Below are 19,894 nucleotides of genomic sequence, written 5' to 3'. Positions count from 1 at the left end.
TAAATAGAGATTTAAAAAAATAAAGACAAGTTTTGATTTAGATTTTGTCAGTATGGATCAGGGAGGTTGTATTTGTATGAAAAAAGGATGTTTTTTTCGAAGTATATGTATGATGTTGTTCTTGTGGTTTCAAAAACAAAATATAAAACTCTCCTTCCCACCTTTGTCTTTGTTTAATTGAACAATATGAAAGCTGCTCATTCTATTTTTTTCTCAAATAAGTTCGGGTTGTGTTGTTCTTCCACACCTGCCTAATCGCATGAAGTGTTTGGAAATGTCTGTGAGGTTGGTTCGACTCCTTCCCTCGCCTCCGGCTCGCCCAACCGTGTTCGCAACAGATGGCAGTTTGATGAGAAAGCAGATGTTCCAATTTATCACCCCTCGTGCTGCTCAGCTCTCCATCATGTTTCAATTAAATGGAGATTCAGAAGCAGAGCTTTGGAACTTCAGTCAATCCACATAATTCATTAAGACCCAGCGATCACGCGTTTGGTGACATTGGCCGTCGACCCTGCAGTGTGACTATTGCAGAAGCATACATCGCGATGACGATGTTCAAACAAAATATTGTTCAGGTCTATTATCAAGTCAACCTTATTGTAAATATAACGGGAGCAAGCTAAGCTTTGCAGACGTGTTAAGAAAAACTATAAATCCTGAAAGCGCACAAGTCCCCCAATTCATGATGCTTAGTGTGAGATCTAATCCTGGGTGCGAATCATTGTGCAAGAAGTGTCAGTATAGCATAAAACAAGACAGCAGAGAGATACACAATAAGAGGTGCAACCACCAAAGAGTAAACAACTTTGTTAATACTTTAACAATGAAAAGGTTTACGTTCATACTTAATAGTACAAGTACTGAGTTAAGTAATTGTTTAAAATTGAGTTGCACCTGACATCCAATCTTGCTATTACAAAACATAGTCACTTTATTCACACTGGAGAAACCTGGGAACTAGATTTACTCAATGTCAGCTTGGTTTTGTGTGTGTGTCTGTGTGGGTGTGTGTGCACGTTCTGTGCATCTTCTGCTTGTGTTGGAGTTATTTGGACTTCTCATCATTCTTTTTATAAAGTGTCGTGTGCGTGTGTGTGTGTGCATGTTTGTGGACAAATGAAGGTGCAGTCAGCAGTCTGACTTCACTGTTGCTAAGCTTAGACTGCACATAACAGATTTGTGTCCCCGGAATCGTAGATATAGTCCCTGGTTCTCATCTGTACAAAACGTTATCCTGGGCAATGTGGATGTGAGACAAAAACAAGTTGGCAGTTTGCAACAAGCTACAAAGTGCACACTACACATCTATGATGGACAAGGCCTGCCGTAATAAGGGCAGGAAAGGAAATATATATTATCATTTTTCTACAGTACATCTAGACGAAACAAAAATAGAAACAAAATAGTTTGGTTGTATATGTTTTGTTTCCACTTTATTTTACGTATGTTATATATTATTGAAATTGGGGCGGCACGGTGATGTAACTGGTTAGAGCGTTTGCCTTACACTTCCAATGACGAACGTTCAAATCCCGGTCCAGCGTGTGTGGAGTTTGCATATTCTCCCCGTGCCGGCATGGGTTTTCTCCAGGGACTCAGGTTTCCTCTCACATCCCAAACAACATGCAGCATTAATTGGATACTCTAAGTTGCCCATAGGTGTGATTGTGAGTGTGACTGTTGTCTATCTCCATGTGCCCTGTGATTGTCTGGCAACCAGTTGACGGTGCACTGCCCAATGAGAGCTGGGATTGGCTCAAGCATTGCCGGGACCCTTGTGGGGATAAGCGGCTCAGAAAATTGATGGATGGATAATTACAATTGTGCAGTTTCTATTATCCACAACTGCTCCCACACATTACCAGCACTATCCTGGGCCGTCATTAGCAGTATAGGTACATAACGTGACAACAACTGGAAGAGATTTATCAAAACTTTAAATTGCCTGGCGAAATATAGCCTCTGTGGATCCTTGCCCATTATGATTATAATACTCTATGAGTCAAAAGTGATTTTGTTGGAAAGTGCATCGCCGCTGCCCAACGATGCCAGCTCGCTAGTGTGCTCAACCTCACACCAGTGGGGACAGTGGCCATGTTTTCAATCCTAGGGTTAGTCCGCATATGATTTTTTTATTTTAAACACCAAATCATTCAGGGGGGTGCTTACGGCCTAATGAGGCTGGACCTCACCACACTCTTAGGTTCACAGACCTCTTGGTCTGTGGTGGAGCAATTCCTCCACCTCCTTCCTCTTTGATCTCATTGGTCTTTTTTTTTCCAAAATCCTGCTTGAGTTTAGGCTTTTTTCCACTTTACTGGTTATCACTCACTAATCAAAGCTGCATATTCATAAATAGAAGACAGCTGATATCAATGAATGCGATGGGTTAATTTCATTAAGTGCACTCATCTGTTGAAGCAAGTGGCTCTGACTATTCCTTAAACCAAAAACATAATTAATCACATGTTGACAACACCCTTTAAACAGTTGACTAGTCTGGACACCCTATTGAGTGAGCACTACTGAAGGTGAGATTTCTCCCTAATGTTTGACATCAATGTATTCACTGTAGGAAATAGCTTGTTTCCCCCACCCCTTTCTCCCTCTTAACACAAATAAAATGAATTACAACACATATAGTAATATTTTAATCATAGTCAAGATTAATTTATGTCATCTTAAGGCCAGAGGGCTGATTACCTGTTATACTAATACAAGGCTGCAATTAGCCTCTGCGATACAAGACTGTGAGTTGATGGTTTGGGTGGAGATGTACCGTAAATGTGGGTAATTAAATCTCATAGCAGGAGACCATGTGCTTCAGCCTAATATGGGTTTCCTGCACTCGTTGGTAAAAAACACACCTTGAAATCTAACCAACATCTTAATGCATTTGTCTTTAAATCACACTAGTATTTTTTTTTATTTGTCCCTACAATGAAATCTTGTGAATAACCCACAAATTTTTTTTCATCATATTGATAAAACCATGCAGGGGAATCACTGGGTTTTATGGAGAGGGGGGGGGGGGGGCTTAGCCCCTGGGTGATACACAGCATGTGAGCGAATGTAGTGCACGAGCACACACATTTTCAAACAGCACAAAAAGATAGAATTTACTTTTTAATGATTTTGGAACATTTTAAAACAATATGATACTGGGTAAAAGTGCAAAGTCACTGTCACATTTGTCGTATACTGTAACTATTCAGTCTGTTGTTCAACACAGTACAAAAACACAGGAAGTATGTTTACAGCATAAACCAGACTACACATTGTTACAGCATTTATGAAACTGATAACACATACAGAGACAAACTCTGAGTTGGTCACATCAGCACATGATTTAGTCGTACCATTTTTTTTGAGGAAGTATAGCATTACCATGACATCCCGTAGTTTTGTATAGATCAAAAATTAACAGTAACTCAAGATACTATACTGCATTTTCTGCATTTTGCTGTGAGCAAGTAATTTGTATGCAACAAGCAGCGGTAGAGAAAAACAGGTTGAATAAATAAAAACAAAAAAGGATTGGCCCATTCTCATTGTGAGGACAACTAACTACCTTACTCTGGGAAAATAATCACTTCATTTTATGCATTACCACAACCATATTCTTGACATAAATTTAAAAAATGACTGCATTAGCGTAACACCATGATCATTACTACTGCAATTATTTCACGTTATATTAGTTTGGGCGATAACTGGTAAGAGCGTCTGCCTCACAGTTCTGAGAACCTGGGTTCAATTTCCATGTTCTCACTCTGCCTCGGTGGGATTTCTCCAGACACTCCAGTTTCCTCCCGCTACCCAAACACATGCATGGAATGTTAAGACTCAAAATTGCCCATAGGTGTGAATGTGAGAGCGTATGGTTCTTTGTATTGATGTGCCCCGGGATTGGCTTTGTATTGGTGTGCTCTGGGATTGGCTGCAACCAGTTCAGGGTGTACCCCACCTCCTGCCCGAGGATAACTGGAATAGGTTCCAGCACTTCTGTGACCCTTATGAGGATAAGCAGGAGGGACGTATTGATATTTTAGTTTGTGTTCCTATATAATCCTCTTTAAATGAGTCTGGGCATTTAACATGCCAGATATATTCATATGTCTATGTGGCAAACGGGATTTATAGATAGGTAGGTAGATAGCTAGGTAGGTACCCACCAGGCACAAGACGTGGCTTTTACGTTGAAACAACGTCCAGGTCCAATGTCGAAAATTAGTTGTTTTAACATCGTATTCGTAAATTGCGACTACGTCACAATCTAACCTAGAATCAGCGTTGTCTTACAACGCTGAAACAACATTGCTTTTACATTGTATTCGTAAATTGCATCGACGTGACAATCCAACATAAAATCAACGTAGCCATGCTACATAAAAATTGAGCCATTAAAACATTATAGATTGAAACCTTTATTATCCAGTGTCAAACTACAAAAAATTACAAACAATTAGGTCATACTGCCCACAGTAATACATGTATGTTTAACATTTAGAACAAATAACTTTTTTTCTTGAAATATGTTACAAACAAAATAAAAAAGTAGTATATTTGAGAGCAGCAGCAGATGTTTCACCACTCACGACAGACGACTCAGGTGGTATGAGGGAATCGTTGTTATTGCCTTCACAGCAGGAAAACTCTGGGAAAATAAAAACAACGGCTCGCTGGTACTTAAACGACAACGTACAGCCCGTGTTTCGGTGGGCTCTGACTTGTTCTTCTCCTTCAATCAACTACACGAGCAAACAACCCACCGCCACCTGCTGGCGGGCGGAACATGCAAACCTATCACACACAGAGAGAACGTCAACTTCATCCGTGGACCCGGCGTCATTGTTACCTCTTAACCCCGTGGAAATTCCCACTCCAGCTCGGGCGGAGAATGTACGGCTGACGTGAACTGAAACTAGCGGTCACTGTTGGAGCTCACAGCCTGGACGGACGGACTTGATAGTTTAGACAGATTAATTACGATAAAAATTGTAAATCACAATGAACGATTCCTGACAATTTGAAAACTCGGAATGGCAGCATCATGTGCAGTGCATAATGGGAATATTTTCAGATAGTAGCTGACACATCACATTAGTTGCGACTTCCACGAGGAATCAACATTGAAACAATGTTATTTGACAACATAAAAATTCAACTGTTGAATTTAGGTTGTTCGACGTCGCGACTTAAAACAACGTTAATTCAACGTTGAATCCACGTCTTGTGCCTGCTGGGTAGGTAGGTGATTGTGTTTGTTGTTTGAGATGATTATATGTGAAATCGCTGTTGGAAATATCCCTCCATCCATCCATTTTCTTAGCCACTTATCCTCACAAGGGTTACGGGAGTGCTGGAGTCAATTCTAGCTGTCATCGGGTAGGAAGTGGGGTACACCTTGAACTGGTTGCCAGCCAATCGCAAGGCACATGCAGACAGACAACAGTCGTACTCACAATCACACCTGGGGTAACGCGTTTAACATGAACTAACCAACCAAAGTAATCAAACGACGTATAGTCACTAAAGTCGAATGAATGTTCCAAATAGCCGAATGTTATTTCCAGCGAATGTTCGTAACGGAGTCCTTCTCTCCGAACGTAAAAGATCTGGGTCGTAATAACTTCATAAAGTACGTAAGTAATAAAGTCCGTAAGAAAGGAAAATAAAGAGAAGATTAAAGAATGAATAACTAAAATAACAATATAGACACACATAACACATAGCTCGAGATAAATTTCGATAACATCCATGATATTTACATGGGTCCTGAGTATGACAAGACTTGTAAAAGGAATAGGAAATGGAACATTTATGGGCCAGTCATTTAGAATATTTCATCGGGTCATTCGTCCTCCTCTTCTGTCGGGGAGTCTTTTGTTCGTGGAGAGTTGATCCACATATCATCTAAATATTGTTCGAAACGATATGGTAAAATGGCCCCAGTCGCTTCACTTGCTTCTGAGATGTTTTCTTCCTCAACGAGAGCTTCAGTCTCAGAGGGGGCATCAGAAAAATCAGAAAATCGCTCTCGTTCATCTGCCATTGCATTTGGCACAGCAGGGATTCAGTATTCAGTCTGGACATGATGTCACAGACAAATATTGCCGCCACTGGGATGCGATGCCATTGTGTCGAGTCATATTTACGCAACTTTGCGCTTTAATAAAACGCTTTCAGCTCAATTTTTCTGACTGGTATTACGATCAAAGTCCATCATTCCATTTATTTATATTTATCTCCATCCATTTTTGGTGTCAGTGGCACTTTAAATATGTGTATGCAGCACAGTGGTGCAGCTGTAAAGCATTGGTCTCACAGTTCTGAGGACCTGGGTTCAATCCAGGTCCGCCGGTGTGGAGTTTGCATGTTATTCCTGTGCCTGTGTGGGTTTTTTTTAGGGACTCTTCTTTCCTCCCACATCCCACAAATATGCAACATTAATTGAAGATTCTAATTTTCCCGAGGTGTGACTGAGAGTGCGACTGTTGTCTGTCTCCATATTCCTTGCAATTGGCTGCCAATCAGTTCAGGGTGTACTTCGCCTCCTGCCCGTTGACAGCCAGGATAGCCTCCAGGACTCATGCGACCCTTGTGAGGATAGGCGGCCAAGAAGATGGATGGATGGTTGGAGGGATATTTTACCATTGATTTCACATACTGTATAATCATCTCAAACAACAAATGAACACACGTTAAATATGCTTGCTGTTTTGTTTTTTTTTTGTACGTGGATAAAGCGAGATTCTCACAAAGTTAGTTGTGTTTCATTTTATCCTCTAACATATTTATTTATTTATTTTGTCCAGGTCGAGCGGGAGATTGCCATTCTAAAACTCATAGAACATCCTCATGTACTAAAGCTGCATGATGTCTACGAAAACAAGAAATACCTGTAAGTACAATTAATTTCACATATTGTAACTATGACATGTTCTGTGACATCGCATACACTTTGACAAAATACAACAAAAGTGATTTTAAGATGGACTTAAAACATTCACACTAGCAGATAGCCACTAAAAAGAAGGTGGCGTGTCTTAAGAATGGTAACCGTTCACGTGTGTTGCATCGCATAATACTGTCAAAGAAAATACTGCATAAACAGAACAGTATAGCAGTATTATGTCCAATATCAAATATCTGGAAGTACTGACGTGAATGCATGGACAAAACGTTGGAGTACACTTTGTAATTGGTTGCAACCAACTTATTTCACTGCAGAAAGAGAAAAAGAAAGAGGCAGGGCGGAGGAAAAGACGTTATCTGACTCGTCTCTTGACTGAAAGAACCAGTAGAAATTGGCAAAAAATCTGGACCAACACCATCCACCTACAGTGAAGAAAATAAGTATTTGAACACCCTGTGCTATATTGCAAGTTCTCCCCCTTAGAAATCATGGAGGGGTCTGAAATTTTCATCGTAGGTGCGTGTACAGTGAGAGAGATGATCTAAAAAGAAAAATCCAGAAATCTCAATGTCTGATTTTTTTAGTGATTTATTTGTGTGATACAATTGCAAATAAATATTTGAACACCTGTCTATCAGCTAGAATTCTGACCCTCAAAGACTTGTTATTCTGCCTTTAAAAGTCCACCTCCACTTCATGTATTATCCTGAATCAGATGCACCCGTGTGAGGTCGTTAGCTGCATAAAGACACCTGTCCACCCCATACAATAAGTAAGACTCTGTTTGTATTTTTATTCTCTGTTTTCTTTAATGTACTATTATGATTTTAAGTTCTTATCATGTGGATCTTTGTGACACTGTTTCCTTTCATACTCTTAAGTCCTTATGATGAAACGTGGTTTCCTCTAATGGTCTTGGGCCCGTGTGACACGAACTCTTCGTGTCCTTTGTGTCACAGAAGTCTGAAATATTTCAAGGATTACCTATAGAAGGACGAGAAAGGACGACTGCTGCCTTTTGTTTTTGGACCAGCTGGAACTTTCGCTAACTTGGAATAACCATTGGGACGAACATTTGCTTGTTTGGGAACACTTGTTCCACATTGCTGACTATTCGTCGTTGTGGCTCAACTACTCTTCTTGAACGCCTATTTATGTTAGTTATTTTATCGTGTTTGTGTTGTGTTGATGTGTGTGAGATTAAATTTCTCAGAACCGCAATACAACTGCCTTGTCGCATTTTGCTGGTTTGAACAAAGGGGACGTTGGTCTAAATTCACACATAACAACTCAAACTTGTAACATGGCTGAGACAAAAGAGCTTTCCAAAGACACCAGAGACAAAATATTACAACTCCACATGGCTGGAAAAGGGCTATGGACAAATTTCCAAGCAGGTTGGTGAAAAAAGGTCCACTGTTGGAGCAATCATTAGAAAATGGAAGAAGCTAAACATGACAGTCAATCTCAATCGGAGTGGAGTCCCATGCAAGATATCATCTTGTGGGGTCTCAATGATCCTTAGAAAGGTAAGGAATCAGCCCAGGACTACACGACAGGACTTGGTCAATGACCTGAAAAGAGCTGGGACCATCGTTTCAAAGGTGACTGTTGGTAATACACTAAGACGTCATGGTTTTACATCATGCATGGTACAGAAGGTTCCCCTGCTTAAACCAGTACGTCATGGCCCGTCTGAAGTTTGCCAATGCCCACTTAGATGATACAGAGGAGTCATGGGAGAAGGTTTTGTGGTCAAATGAGACCACAATGGAACTTTTTGGTCATAATTCCACGAACCGTGTTTGGAAGAAGACGAATGATGAGTTCCATCCCTAGGACACCATCCCTACTGTGAAGCATGAGGGTGGTAGCATCATGCTAAAAAAAAATCTTTGGAGGGAGCTGAAACTCTGTGTTTCTCAGCAATAGCCCATGAACCTGTCTGATCTAGAGATGATCTGTGTGGAGGAGTGGGAAAAAACCCTCCTGCAGTGTGTGCAAACCTGGTGAACAACAACAGGAAACGTTTGACGTCTGTAATTGTAAAAAAAGGTTACTATACCAAATATTCACATTGGTTTTCTCAGGTGTTCAAATACTTATTTGCAGCTTTATCACAAAAATAAATACTTAAAAAAACATACATTGTAATTTCTGGATTTTTCATTTTAGATTATCTTTCTGACAGTGGACATGCACCTACGATGAAAATTTCAGACCCCTCCATGATTGCTAAGTGGGAGAACTTGCAATATAGCAGGGGTTCAAATACTAATTTTCTTCACTGTACATCCAGCTCCCTTTTTAAAAGTTTGTACAGGCATGACCATCCTTTTGGATTGTGCTTCGGGATCATATCAATTAACAATTTTCCATGATTTCATTGCGTCGTAACAAGTAATAAAGATGTCGAGGAGAAATGTACACAAATAAAAGTATACATTTTACTGTGGTTGAAGGAAAGAAAAATGCCAGAAATGCAAAACAGGAAGTAAAGTACAAATATAAGGAAATTCTACTCAATTATAGTAACAAAGCATTTGTACTCCATGATAATTCAAGCATGCCATGTCATAGTTTAACATGTATACCGTAACAACGTACATTTTATTGTGTACATTAATGTGTTAATCTATAGTCGCTATGATTCATTTGCATGGCTTAATGTGTTGTTCGATCATTGATCAAGGCAATACTGTCAAATGGAGCAGGAAAATGTTTTCGTAATGTTGTGAGGAAAAGGACAGTAGGAGATGCAAACAGTTTGCTCACTCACAAATCACGCAAAGCCATTTGTAATTCAAATAGCTGTGATGAGTAAACAGTTCAGCGGATCCCCTAATCGGCTAATAAATCAGGATGGAAAGAAAAGGAGATGTGAGAACAGCCAATGAGGAGAACAACTGCTTCTCAGACAAATGGATGGAGGGGAAAAATAAGACATTTAAAAGCACTTACACACAAAGACAATTGATGATTTTCTCGTATGTCGCATTCATGGCCTTTAAGCCATATAAAGAAAACATTTTCAACAATGCTATTTTCTCTTTAGAATCACCGCTCTAATGGTCTTCATATGCCATGAGGTTAATGGCTGACGAGGCATTACTATTCAGTCAGAATTACAAATACAGTATATGTGTCGTGCGCACCCAGACCAAAAAAAATGCTGAAAATAAACAAATTCAAATATTTAGATATATTTGGCCTTTAAGAACAGTTGAGAGAAAACTAATCAACATTGTAAATTTTCTTTATTTCTCAGGCTCCCCATCAAACTATTATTAAATGTCACACAAAAAGTAAACTTAGATTTAGGCCTATACCAAAGTATTTCATTCACATTTAATTACTGATTTTGAACTGTGTTATTGTAAAGTTCCAATAAACTGTCACACTGTCCTGCTCTGTCTCTTTTTGATGTTGCATTGATACAGCAACATAACGCTTTTCTAGTACATCATACTGTGCCTCACTCTCCATGCATGGGAGGTGGGAGGGCATGTACGTTTTGATCAATCCTACAATGATTTCAACGGAAACGTGCGAGTTGAACAAAGATTAACCTTCTATCTATCATCTCTCCTCTTTTCAGGTACCTGGTGCTAGAGCATGTGTCTGGCGGCGAGCTTTTTGACTACCTAGTGAAAAAGGGCAGGCTAACGCCAAAAGAAGCACGAAAATTCTTCCGACAGATCATATCAGCCCTGGACTTCTGTCACAGTTACTCCATATGGTGTGTTGCATTTCACATCTAACCCTTAATCTAAAATCACAATTGGGGGTGGGGGTTGATATAATGGTTTGCAAATCCTTTTCAAACTATATTAAATTGATTCACATGCAAAGGCAACACATGTCACAGAACAGGTTAACTAGAAACAGCTGCGTGTCATTATTGGGTATACAACCAAAGATGGTTCACCTCTTTGTGATCAACTGCTTGAGCAAATATCCCAGTTTAAGAACGTTTCTCAATGTAAAGTTGCAAGGAATCATTCTTACTGTCGTGTATAAACTACAATATAACTATTCACAATAAATATTTATCTAATATGAACAAATGGGAAGTATAATAAGGTGCCATGATGAAGTTTTTTTTGCATATCTATCACACAAAAATGTTTGAAATTATCAAATCAATTTTAATACTCAGAGACAAAGCAAGGAAATACAAAATGCAGTTTTCACATGACAATTAAATTTATTAACCCTTCAACCTTTGTAAACTCCGGTCAAAAATTAATGGGTTGTTTTCACGTGACGTCACCCGTTGGGCTGCCTCGAACGGTGGCCATTTCCGATCCCTGAGCTCCCGTTACTCAAACATAGGCAAGGTGGACGACATTATGTTTCTAACTGCATTTATTGAAGATGCGACCGACACCACATCAAGCCCAGACTGACTATTAAGCTACCTAGCATACACACATCATGGGACTCAGGACTGCGTAAGAAAGGCACAATATTTTTTACTCTATGTGATAGAAATCACGAACGAGGAGCACTTACCTGTATGCTAACACGGAAAACGAAAGGCGGTGCACTATGATTTTTTTTTCATAGTGGCAAACTCCATTTATTAAGTAGTCCCGAGTGTTCAAGCAATGTTCAGCAATGCAACGAGCTGGCATTTTTGCTAACACGAAGGAACAACGAGCTACATTCCCGGAGGTAAACCTAATGGAAAAAAACGAGTACACTTGAGGACGGGTTTGTCCTTTTAGTCACTTCCTGCTTCTTCTCGAAAACAAATCCCTCGAGAAGATTTTTATGGCGGGAGTTACAAAAAGCTATATATGTCAAAAATAATAAAAATATGTTTTGTGGTGAAAAAACGCATGGGTCCATGTCGGCTGCCGTTTTTTCATTAATAAGATACTAAAAAACATGCATTTCATGACAGTGGCACTTTAAGATGCCATGAACGTCAGAATATGTGAATAATAGAAGAAAAAGTGATGAAACTGGATGAGATTGTCTCTTTTTCAAGTGAGAATGATCTGGTCTGAAGCGATAGTAGAAAGTACAGAATGAGATGGTGTATAATGTTAAAATTCCACCTTGGCACAGCCTGATCAAGGATGAAAGCACAGACAATACGGTGCATAAAAAGCTAATTCTGTATTTTAAATATAGGAAGTAACATAACATTAACCCTAAAATTGTTTGGGAGCATCATTCAGCTTTCAACATGCATTGGTCAAGATATTTTGCAAGCAATATGTCAGTTCTACACCATGAAAAACAGACCTAACCCTAAGCCTAATGAAACAAAGTTGGAAGCGACCTTTCAAATTTATAGTTCATAGTTGGCTTGGTTTGATTAGCAATGTATTTTTTTGTTGTTGTTTGCTGACATTTTCATTTTAAGTTTGCAAAAACACAAAATTTGTTCTGATGGGAATGTAAATGCTGTAATTTGAATGTTTGAATGAGCCATGGAACTTCAATGGATGATACTGATCTGACCACAGATCACGTCTGATGATGCCCACAATGGTCAAAGGGCATGCTCATGGGCTTAGTGTGTTTGCTCAGACTCATAAAAAAATTAGAGGCAATGTTGACATCAGCCTATCATCCATCTCGTCACTCGATTTAGGTGTGACAGATACGTCGATCACATGCACATAAAGTCCCGTTCTAGCAACGTGGCCTCCTATTGACCGTCTCTCTTTTGCTTTCACTCCCCCCCTCCCGATGTTTGCGAGAGACTGGCTACTTGAAAAATAGATCTTGGGGTAAAAACATCTGGGCAGCCCTGCTGTAGATGATGCTGCATTATTAACGTCATGATTTAAGATTGTTTTGTAACTTTTTTGTGTTATTGTTTAGAGTACTTCGTAAAGCTTCTTGATGATATCGTGTTTCCTTTATTTGTGCACCTTGAGATCATTACAGTTCATGAATTTATTCAGTCTCCATGACTGAGATTGCCGAACTGAGCTGTGACCAGTGGTAAAGCTGCGTTTGTATCGAACTCTAAAGGATATGTTAAGGGCAATTGTTTTGTGTTTGACTTTTGTAAGTCTTTTGTTTCTTGTCCTATTGTCCAGCCACAGAGACTTAAAGCCAGAGAATTTGTTATTAGATGAGAAGAACAACATCAGGATAGCAGACTTTGGCATGGCGTCTCTGCAGGTCGGAGAGAGTCTCCTTGAGACCAGCTGTGGGTGAGTGGCTAAAATACATGAAGGTGCACAAAGTTTTCTGTTTGCTGTTTCAAGTCTTTCTGAGTTCATTCAAATTTTAGAAATGTGGTAGTTGGGATGAAGTATTTTCAGCTTGTTTTTGCTTCTCACAGGTCCCAGGTGGGCAGGTAAAGTCACATGATATGACTCAAATTGCCAATTTTATGATGAGTTTCAGTTGGCTCAAAGTAAAGGAAAACTGGACTTGGTTTTAACCCAAACAATAGGACCTGACAAATATTGTATTTATAATTGAAAATCTACGGCATAGCTTTGCCATTTTTTAAAAGACAATTATTTCGTGTGAGTCTGAACCTTAACCCTGGGAACATTACGTGAAATCTCTCTCTCTCTCTCTCTCTCTCTCTCTCTCTCTATATATATATATATATATATATATATATATATATATATATACACTTTAATTGGATTTAGCGGTTGAGAAGTAATGATTTGGTTGAAGTATGATGTAAAAAAACCTTCCTTAAAATAACTGGTGACTGTAAGTTGTTTCAAATAGGAAAATCTTTGCACATTGGCAACTCACATTTGAATGATTTAGCTTGATATAAAGGTAAATGTGTCAATTATTTTGTGATCAGGAATGCAACATGACATTCTGTGTGCCTCACCACCTCTCAGACCACACTTCCCCCAGCACATAGTGAATAGGAACGTCGACAGCGTGTTGCATGTGACCAAGTGCGGTGTGGAAAAGTCTTAAGAATTGTTGATTGAAAAGTTTTAGTGTTTAAAAGTCCATAGTTGATCTTAGAAGTAACAGTTATTTTACTCCATCCATCCATCCATCCTCCATCCATCCATCCATCCATCCATCCATCCATCCATCCATCCATCCATCCATTTTCTCAGCTGCTTATCCTCATAAGGGGCACGGGAGAGCTGGAGCCTATCCCAGATCTCATCAGGCAGGAGATGGGGTACACCCTGACCTGGTCACCAGCCAATCACAGGGAACATAGATACAAAGTCGCACAATCAGTCACAGAGAGTCACACTCACAACCACACCAAGGGGTAATTATGAGCGTCCAATTTATGTTGTATGTTTTTTGGGATGTGGGAGGAAACTGGAGTGCCCAGAGAAAAGCCGCACAGGGACGGGGAGAAAATACAAGTTTTACACAGCCGGGGCTGGGTTGAACACTGAACCTCAGAACTGTGATGCCAACACTTAACAGCTGCAACACCATGCCGCCAGTTACTTTACTGTTTCTTTGTCTTTTCTGTCTTGTCCCATTAGGGGTCGCCACAGCGTGTCATCTTAGATGAACGCATACAGTGAAGAAAATAAGTATTTGAACACCCTGCTCTATTGCAAGTTCTCCCACTTGGAAATCATGGAGTGGTTTGAAATTTTCATCATGGGTGTATGTCCACTGTCAGAGAGATAATCGAAAAAGAAAAATCCAGAAATCACAATGTATGATTTTTGTGACGAATTATTTGTGTGAGCAGCAAATACGTATGAACACCTGTCCATCAGCTACAATTCTGACCCTCAAAGACCTGCTGGGTCCCCCTTTAAAAGTCCACCTCCACTCTATGTATTATCCTGAATCAGATGCACCCGTGTGAGGTTGTTAGCTGCATAACGACACCTGTCCACACCATACAATCAGCAAGACTCAAACTTGTAACATGGTCAGGACCAAAGAGCTGTCGAAAGACACCAGAGACAAAATTGTACAACTCCACACAGCTGGAAAGGGCTACGGAGAAATTGCCAAGCAGCTTGGTGAAAAAGGTCCACTAATGGAGCAATCATTAGAAAATGGAAGAAGCAAAACATGACGGTCAATCTCAATCGGAGTGGACCCCCATGCTAGATATCACCTCGTGGGGTCTCAATGATCCTTAGAAAGATGAGGAATCAGCCCAGGACTACACGACAGGACTTGGTCAATGACCTGAAAGGAGCTGGGAACACCGTTTCAAAGGTGACTGTCAGTAATACACTAAGGCGTAATGTTTTGAAATCATGCATGGCACGGAAGGTTCCACTACTTGCACATGTCCAGGGCCGTCTTAAATTTGCCAATGACCATTTGGATGATACAGAGGAGTCATGGGAGAAAGGTTTGTGGTCAGATGAGACCATAATGGAATTTTTTTGGTCATAATTCCACTAACCATGTTTGGAGTAAGACAAATGATGAGTTCCATCCCATAAACACCATCCCTACTGTAAAGGATGAGGGTGGTAGCATCATGCTTTGGAGGTGTTTTTTCTGCACATGGGACAGGACGACAGCACTGTATTCAGCAGAGGATGACCGCGGCCATGTATTGTGAGATTTTGGGGAATAACCTCTTTCCCTCAGTCAGAGCATTGAAGATGGGTCGTGGCAGGGTCTTAACAACATGACAATGAACCTCCTTCTTCTCCTCAAGTGAAATTTACTGAGCAGATGATGGAACACATCAACATCAACAACATCAACACTGGGCTAAGATTTACCCCTCAGCCTTTTTGTCCTCAATAAACCCCTCACTCGTGCGGCCAAATGTTTGCCAATGAGCTGTGTCGCCACCTTTACACACATTATAGTTAGCAGTGTGGGGGGTGCACGCGCGCTACGCCGCGACTTCCGTAAATATGAGGACGGCTTCCTAGAATGCGTCTTTATGTGCTTGCGCTCGACGTATTGGCCACACCTGAATCAAGCGATGAGGTGGATGATAGTCAAAGGTTTTTTTTTTTTTTTTTTTGGGGGGGGGGCACGCCGTCACATGATCAAACAGAACTGCAAAGTGATCGACACATTGAGCACCAGGTATAACTGAATGTCCTTTGACATGGCTCATTGTGTTGATGACTGTCAACGTAAATGCGTTCGCAGTCCACGAAGAAGCTCTGAACTTTTGGCATCATTTGCGGACATGCTCAGTATGGTTAACTTGCATTTCCTGTTTCTGGGTGAAGACTGTTTAAGAGCACTCTTGTTTAGTGAACGTTTATGAAATAAACATGTAAATTAACGTCAAGACTACACAAGAGAGGTGACGTCGTTCAATATCAATTTTTTCTACTATTTTTTCTACTCTAAACAAATTTTACGCACGTGATTTTTTGTGCTCGACTGTTCAGATTTACAAGCGCTGAGAATGTTTATGTATTTCTACTGGCCTCGAGATCTGAGATCCCGGGTTCAATCCAAGACCCGTCTGTGTGGAGTTTGCATGTTCTCCATGTGCCTGAGTGGGTTTTCTCCGGGCACTCCGGTTTCCTCCCACGTCCCAAAAAATGCAACATTAATTGGACACTCTAAATTGCCCCTGGGTGTGATTGTGTGTGTGCCTGTTTGTCTCTATATGCCCTACGATTGGCAGGCACCCAGTTCAGGGTGTACTCTGCCTCCTGCCCGTTGACAAATGGGATAGGCTCCAGCACTCCGGCGACCCTTGTGAAGATGAGCAGCTAAGAAAATGGATGGATATTTTGATTATTATTTCTAGGCACACCCTCTTTGACTCGGCTGTGCCTAGAAATTTTGTCCATAACAGGTGTGAACAAAATCGGCGACAACGGGCAGCCTTGGCGGAGTCCAACTCTCACCGTAAACGAGTCCGACTCATTGCTGCCAATGTGGACCAAACTCTGACAGCGGTTGTACAGGGACCAAACAGCCCCTATCAGGGGGCTCGGTACCCCATACTCCCGAAGAACACACCACAACCCTTTCTCCAAATCCACAAAACACATGTAGACTGGTTGGGGGAACTCCCATGCACAGTGGAGGATCCTGCCGAGGGTGTAGACGCGGTCCACTGTCGGACAACCAGGATGAATACCACATTACTCCTCCTGGATCTAAGATTCCATATCACAACGGACCCTCCTTTCCAGCAACCCTGAATAGACCTTACCAGGGAGGCTGAGGAGTGTGGTCCCCCTGTAGTTGGAACACACCCTTCGGTCACGCTTCTTGAAAAGGGCGACCATCAACACAGTCTGCCAATCCATAGTTATTACCAATCATAGCCTTCCAGGTCTCACTGTCATTGCCCATGTGAGCATTGAAGTCCCCCAGCAGAATGATGGAGTCCCCAGAGGGAGTGCTCTCTAGCACTCTCTCTAAGGACTCCAAAAGGGTGGGTACTCTGAACTGCTGTTTGGTGCATAAGCACAAACAACAGTCAGGACCCATCGCCCTACCTAAAGGCCGAGGGAGGCTACCCTCTCATCCACTGGGGTAAGCCCCAATGTGCTGGCCCCGAGCCGGGGGCAACGAATATACACACAACTGCTCGGCGTCTCTCACCGTGGGCAACTCCAGAGTGGAACAGAGTCCAACCCCTCTCAAGAGGAGTGGTCTGGAGCCCAAGCAGTGCGTAGAGGCGAGTCCAACTATATCTATTCGGAACTTCTCGACCTTATGCACCAACTTGGGCTCCTTCCCTGCCAAAAAGGTGACATTCCATGTCCCTAGAGCTAGTTTCTGTGGCTGGGGATTGGATCGCCAAGGTCCCCGCCTTTGGCCACCGCCCAGCTCACATTGCACCACACTCCTACGGCCCCTCTCAGAGGTGGTGAGCCCATGGGGAGGGGGATTCACGTTAAACTTTCGGACTGTGCACAGCCGAGCCCCATGGCTGCAGGCCTGGCCACTAGGCACTTGCCTTCGAGCCCCAACTCCAGGCCTGGCTCCAGAGGGGGACCCCGGTGCACTTGCATTTCCTGTTTCCGGGTGAATAATGGTTGTTTTGGAGCAGGCTAGTTTAGTTAACATTTATGAAATAAACATAAATTAATGTCAAGAGTACACAAAATAAGCGACATCTTTCAATATCTATTTTTTTCTACTCTTAAATTTTATGTGCATGATTTTTCGTGCTGGACTGTGCAGATTTGCGAGCACGGAGGCGCGCGAGCGCGGTCGTGTGCATCAAATGTGAGTGACTGCGATAACTACACCACAAATAACATACAAATAAGTTTACCAAAACAATCCTTTCACTCCAAATACCCGGTAACTAAAATCCAATGAAATCTTCATTCTCCGTGTCACTTCTAAACAAGTCCGCCAACTCCAGAGGTAGACGACGCGCCGCTTCTTCCTCTACATCGCTTACGTCAGACTCATCGTCGGTTGCAGTTACAACTACCCTATTCCAGCCTTTCTGAATCTTGACAGGATGGTTTTGGTTGTCACAGAAGCCCATACTTCGTCGAGCCATCCAATGACTTCTCGGAGAGTTGCATTGCGGATTCACCCGGAAGCTGTGCTCTCCATACGTCATCAGATACATGGGCTTAGGGCACCCTCTCATGGTTGTCAGTGTGAAAATAACCGATAAGCGACTCAAAAAAATGGATGGATGGATGTAATAATGTATTAATATTTTCACATACAAGTCGCTCTCAGAATAAGCCTCACCCCCAGTCAAACTATAAAAAAAACTGCGACTTATAGTCCTGAAAATACAGTAAGTAGTTCACCAAAGGACTATGTTCAATGAAAAGATCACTCTTTTCTAACTGATCGTAAAAGAAAAAGCTCAACGAACTAATAATTTCAGAAAATTAATCTGTTCATGACATGTGTGTCATTCTTTTGAACAAAACCTTCACCAACAAAACACTAGTTTGAAGCAGTAACTTAAGTCTAATTATTCTCCTAGGAAAAGTAATACATTACTTTGCTTGTTACTCAAAATGACAGTATTTTGGCACCACTGCCTGGAAAGATGATTCCAAGAGCACAGCAAAGACTGTTCAATGAAGCAAAAAAGAAATTCTTGTGTCTGCTGAAGACTAACAGCAATCTCGGACATCTCTTTTGACAAATCCCTCACATGCAAAACATTAAACAAGAATAGGGTCCATGGGAGAACAGCAAGGAGCAAGCTGTTGCTGTCTAGCAAAAAAAACATTGCTCCACATTTGAAAATTAGGAGGTAGCACTATTGCAAAATATTGGGTGAACAGATGAAACCAGAGTTTAATTGATTGAGAGGAATACACAAGGCCACGTGTGAACGAAAAATTGTTCAGCACACATCAAAACCTAGGTGGAGGGAGCATCATGTTATGGGTGTGATTCATTACTTTAAAGGCCAAGACAGCTTGTTATCATAACTGGAAAAATGAATTCAATGGTTGACCAAGACATTTTGCGGAGGAACCTGTGGTCCAACAACTGACTCTCAAAAAAGGAGGGGTGTTACAGCAGGACATTTATCCAAAACACAAAAAACAATCAAAACAACAGAATGGCTTGAGAAAACAAGAATCAGGAAAACATGTTTTTCGAGTGCCCCAGTTAATTTTTTTAATTACCGTCATCTCCAGTGAATCACAGAAAGTGAGGGGAAAATTAGTGAGACAATTTCAAAATGCTACTTTTTCATCATGAAAATATAGGTGGAGCTTTCTCCACAGTGTCTCTTTTTTCTCACGCTTTCTTCTCTTTAAATTGTCACCAATTGAAAACTATACAGTAGTTACAGCTAGTAGGAAAATGTGCTTCATAATTATCTGCGCCAGCCGCATTTAAAGATAACATTCTTCTTGGGCTGGAATGGATTACATTTTTCATTTATTTTATAGTAGGAAAAACTAATTCAGTTCGCAAACATTTCATATAACAATGAGAGATTCAGAAAAAATGGAATTTGTGAACCAAGGTTCCCCTGTATCTAATAGGACTAATTGTTTTGTAAAAGGTCATACATTTTGCAATAGAAGGTCAGAGTGATAGTTACAGGCTTAAATTGGCTAAGGTGTGTAAACCAAGGAGGCCGGTCATGATATA

General features: G+C 41.0%; 1 protein-coding gene across 5 annotated transcripts in view; it reads left to right on the top strand.

The window, feature by feature from the left end:
- LOC133498592 (serine/threonine-protein kinase BRSK2-like) overlaps positions 1–19,894 on the top strand; it is a 159,876-nt gene that overhangs the window by 77,969 nt on the left and 62,013 nt on the right. For 4 of the 5 annotated variants that reach the window (XM_061815635.1, XM_061815631.1, XM_061815632.1 and 1 more), the window contains exons 3-5: positions 6,819–6,904; positions 10,518–10,658; positions 12,982–13,098. In XM_061815635.1, the coding sequence (XP_061671619.1) occupies positions 6,819–6,904; positions 10,518–10,658; positions 12,982–13,098 (344 nt within the window). Of the gene's footprint in view, positions 1–6,818; positions 6,905–7,874; positions 8,076–10,517; positions 10,659–12,981; positions 13,099–19,894 lie in introns of those variants that run through there. The other variant, XM_061815634.1, reaches the window with a different exon arrangement.

Source organism: Syngnathoides biaculeatus, chromosome 3 (genome assembly GCF_019802595.1).
Source record: "Syngnathoides biaculeatus isolate LvHL_M chromosome 3, ASM1980259v1, whole genome shotgun sequence".
NCBI lineage: Eukaryota > Metazoa > Chordata > Actinopteri > Syngnathiformes > Syngnathidae > Syngnathoides > Syngnathoides biaculeatus.
This window is presented reverse-complemented; position numbering and strand designations above follow the sequence as displayed.